Source organism: Propithecus coquereli, unplaced genomic scaffold (assembly GCF_000956105.1).
Source record: "Propithecus coquereli isolate 6110/MARCELLA unplaced genomic scaffold, Pcoq_1.0 Scaffold53, whole genome shotgun sequence".
Lineage (NCBI taxonomy): Eukaryota > Metazoa > Chordata > Mammalia > Primates > Indriidae > Propithecus > Propithecus coquereli.
This window is the reverse complement of record NW_012151174.1, coordinates 1,782,180-1,786,416: the sequence shown is the minus strand read 5'-3', so window position 1 is coordinate 1,786,416 and position 4,237 is coordinate 1,782,180. Positions and strand designations below refer to the sequence as shown.

At 60.9% G+C, this 4,237-nt stretch overlaps 1 protein-coding gene across 1 annotated transcript in view; it reads right to left on the bottom strand.

Annotated features, from left to right (window-relative positions):
• The window catches only part of SARS2 (seryl-tRNA synthetase 2, mitochondrial), an 8,962-nt gene that overhangs the window by 1,168 nt on the left and 3,557 nt on the right, over window positions 1-4,237 (bottom strand). Inside the window, exons 3-12 of the mRNA XM_012657078.1 lie at window positions 3,868-3,897; window positions 3,155-3,295; window positions 3,019-3,073; window positions 2,594-2,657; window positions 2,284-2,389; window positions 1,515-1,562; window positions 1,289-1,397; window positions 977-1,022; window positions 804-891; window positions 617-726 (exon numbers count right to left, since the gene is read on the bottom strand). Coding sequence (XP_012512532.1) covers window positions 617-726; window positions 804-891; window positions 977-1,022; window positions 1,289-1,397; window positions 1,515-1,562; window positions 2,284-2,389; window positions 2,594-2,657; window positions 3,019-3,073; window positions 3,155-3,295; window positions 3,868-3,897 — 797 coding nt within the window. The remainder of the gene's footprint in view (window positions 1-616; window positions 727-803; window positions 892-976; window positions 1,023-1,288; window positions 1,398-1,514; window positions 1,563-2,283; window positions 2,390-2,593; window positions 2,658-3,018; window positions 3,074-3,154; window positions 3,296-3,867; window positions 3,898-4,237) is intronic.

Here is a 4,237-nt window from a genome sequence, read left to right as displayed (position 1 = left end):
GGAGGAGGGGGAGGGGGAGGGGGAGGGGAGGAGGTCACCAAATAAAGAGAAAAATGGCAGTAAAAAGGCAGGAGATGACAGTGGCAAAGGGAAGAGGTGGCGGGGACGGTGATGGAGAAGGTGGCACGGAAGAGGCTGACGGGAGGGAGAAGAGGCACGTGGCAGAGCCTACAGGCGTTCACGCGGCCATTCTCAGCTATAACAACAGCACCCCCCGTGTTTTCGCGATGGGTCACCCAGAAGAGCAGTCCGCATTTCTCAGCCTCCCTTGAAAGCTACACGTGACCGGCGGGGTGAGAAGGAAGCTGGGCTTGCAAGGCCTGTGCCTTCCCTTTCCCGCCTGCAGATGAGGCGGCGCCCTAGGAGTGGGGGCAGCGGGAGGGACAGGGAGGGCCTGGGTCCCCGCCTGGAGCACCCGGGGCTGCTTATGTGTCTGTCAGAGTCCCACAGAGGATGACAGACACGCAGATGTCCTGTGTCCCTCCTCTGATCCGCACACGGAGAAAGTGGGTAGAGAAGGAGCAGGTGGTGAGGCGGATCCAGGTGGGGAGCACCTGGCCGGGCCCTTGTCCCCCCCACACCCACCCTCTGCCACCCGCCCCGCCCCCCTCCGCACCGGAAGTGCAAGCCCAGCTCCGTCAAGATCTCCATCTGAAGGGACAGGAACTCCTCCAGCAGCTGCGAGCTCTGCTCCAGACCAGGGCTTGTCACCCCAAACATCTCTACCTGGCCAGGGCAGGGGCACAGGAGTCAGGAGGCTCTGAGCTGTCGGGTGACCCGCCCCCAGCCCCAGCCACACCAACCTTGGTGAAGTGGTGTACCCGGTACAGCCCCCGCGGCTCCTTCCCTGTGTCCGTCTCCGCCCGGTAGCAGGTGCTGGAGCAAACCATCCTGGCAGAGAACAGGCGACATCAGGTCAGGGAGGGGAGAGTGGATGTCCCAAGTGGGGACAAGGTCTAAGGAAACTGGGTGTCACCTGATTGGCAGGTCCCTGAAGGCCACAGCGTGGTCCATGAAGTAGCCTGGGAAGAGAAGGGGCAACAGGGCCAGCCAGGGCCGCCATCACGAGAGCAGAAGAGGCGTTCCCTCTGCAGGGTGCAGCCCCGGGTCAGGGCACGTGGCTGGACTGTCACTGTACTATTGTACAGTGAACAACCTACACAACTGTACACGTTGGCCCTGGGGTTGCTGAGCTGTCCTGGGCAGGCAGCCACTCCCTCCCGCAGGATGTTCCCAGCTGTCCCCCGCAATCCCTCCTGCTCTTCGCCCCACACCGGTAGGTGCTCACCTGCAAGCCCCACCTCTGCCGTCCCAGCCAGGTTGAGGTCTTCGAAGCGGGAGGGGTCAATGTTGTAAATCTGGGATGGGGTGGCGTTTGGTGTCATCCCGCAGCCTTCCTGGGGGAGGCGGCCAGGCCACAGGGGTCAGGGCAATCACCCTGGCCTCCCCGTTATGGCCCCTAGGACAGGGCCTGACCCCCAGCTGGACTCGGGGAGGGGAGGGGCCTCACTCACGAACACAGCTCCTCGGAGGAGGTCTGGCACCGTCATGGGGGTGAAGCCCTGTGCGGGGAGGGGATGAGTGAGGAGCACGGGGGGGCCCCCCACCAGACCGCATGCTCACTGCAGAGTGAGCCAACAGCCCCCCATCTCCCTCCAAACCCCATTCCTCCCCAGAGGAAACTGAGCGAGGCCTGAGCAGTGGGCTTAGAGCTGGCCCGGGGCCCTGGTGTCGCCGTTACTGGGGGTCCCTCTGCTGCGCGTCCCATGGTTTCCTCAGCTCCAATTCCTTCACCCAGTTCAGCCCACACAGCGAAGCCCGGGGTGTAGTTCCAAAGTAAAGATCTGACCATGCCCTCCCTGCCTAAAGCCTCCCATGGCTCCCTAGTGACCTCAGGAAATGCCCATGCCCCGTGCTATTAGCCCCTGCCGAACCTTCTGGTTTCAATGGATGCCTATGACCCAAATGCTCCCTTTATACCGCAGGCAGGCAGTGAGGGACAGCGGTGTGAGCGCAGGCTCTAGGGCCAGCTCCGCAGCTCACAGCTAGCTGTAAGACTCTGGGCTAATTGTCTCCCCTCTCCCGGCCTCAATTTCCCCAACCCCAGTGGGGATAATACTAGCACTGTCTCATAAAGTTGTCATAAGAATTAAATCTGTCAATACTACATGTAAAGCTCGAGAACAGTGACTAGAACAGAGGTCACCCCCCCGCAACTTTGAGCCCTCTGAGCTCAGCTTCAATGCCACCGCCTCCAGGCAGCCCTCCTGTCCTGGCCCATACCCGGTCGACGAGCTTGTTGAGTGTGAAGTTGACCAGGCCGTGCTGCAGGAGGGCCCCAGCCCCACGCAGGTAATAGGAGCGGTGGCCGGACACGTGGGACAGGCGCCTGGGAGACAGACAGACAGGAACATATGGGACAGGGGGAAAAGGGGATGAGAGAACCCTAGGGCAGAGGCCCATCTGCCAGGCGGGCCGGGGCATCAAACATTCATGCCAGGTGGGGCCTTGGCATTGCCACATCCCGTGCTGAGGCCGAAGGGGCAGGAGCGGCTGCCAGCTGTCGGGCGGGGTGGGCGGGAGGGGGGCTCACTTCTGCCGGATGATGTCGAGCTTCTCGCCAATTTCCAGGTGGCCCCGGGGTTGGAAGGAGAAAACTGCATGTGGGTGAAAAGCAACAGGGTAAGAGGGGAAGAGAGAGATGGGACAGAGGGACACACACAGCAGGACGGAGAGACAGGAGGACAGAGGGGGGGAGAGGGGAAGCAGGAAGAGAGAGAGGGAGAGAGGAAGAGGGATGGGGAGAGGGAAAGAGTGGGGTGGAGGCAGAGCTAGACTAGGAGAGGAAGAGAGACGGGAAGAGAAGGAAACGCTACAAGCCGGGCAGACCAGGAATCAGAGAAAGGGGGGACCAGAGCAAGGGGCTCAAAGGGAGACAAAAAGACACAGACACACACACACACACACACACTCGCCCCAGTCCCCGCATGGGGTCCCAGGCCCTGGGGTGTGGCCCACCTGGCTTGTCTCCGACCACGTGGAGCACTCGGGCCTGGCTCTCATCCCCGACGGGCTGCAGGGAGACAGCAGGCGTCAGGGGAAGGCAGCTCCAGCCAGGCCCCTGGCCTCCCCCGCCACCCGGCACGGCTCTCACCACGTCCGGGTGGGTCTGGTTGGGCAGCCTCAGTGCCTGTAGGTAGAACTGCTCCTCGAGCTGGGTCTCCCTGGGGTACAGGAGGACAAGCTGCTTCCGGATCTCCCGGCCACGTGCCCGCAGACCCTGGTATAGGGGGTCCTGGCGGCAGGACGAGCAGGTCAGCTCTGGAGAGGCTCAGGGGTCCTTCGACCAGTCTGACCTTGATCCTTGCTGGCTGAGCCTCTGGGGTGGACAATTGCTGCCTCTTCTTTCGGCCTGGCATCCTGCATTTCCTTTCGGGAACCTCCTTGACCACCGCATGGCAGGTTCATGGGGACAAGACTCAGGCCTGGCCAACGGGAACACTCTACTGCCTTGGACACTGTGACAGGCTCAGAGTTAGGCACATGACCTGGGCTGAGCTCGTGAGACTCGGTCCCAGGTCCGGCTGGAGCTATCAGGAAGGTGTGCTGGGTTCTGCTGTCTCCTTCCACGACGGGAGGGAGCGAGAACGGGAGGGAAGCAGCCCCAGACATGGAGCCAGGACCTGGATCCCGCTGTACCTGAAGTAGGGTTTTTAGTTCCATGAATTAATAGAGCCTGTTTTTTTTTTTTTCCTTAAACCTATTTGAGTTGTGCTTTCTGTCACCTACACTAGGGGAATCAGGGCTGATAGGGTATCCTCCCTGCCCGCCCCCAAACCCCAACAGGACGCCACCTTCCTGTAGTACCTGCTGCACTTGACTGTTGTCCTGGTTTGCCTGGGAGAAAAGAGACAGCGGGGTGATTAGGCTGGTGACGCTGAGCGTGGGGAAGAGGACAAAAGAGCCAGGAGATCTGCATGTCCTGCTCTACCAGTGCCTGGCTGGGCCCCTCCATTAATCTGTGCCTCAGTTTCTCTGTCAGCACAGCTAGGAGGACATTAGATAACATAACAGTAACCACACCTGCAGCTCTGTTTATTGAGTGCGCCCTCCATGCCAGGGTCTGTGTGGAGGGCCCGCATATGATCTCATTTCTTCATAACCCACTCTGAGGTTGGCATGAATGTGAACCCTGTCTGTAGATGAGAAAACCGAGGCCGGGAGAAGCAGTCTGTGA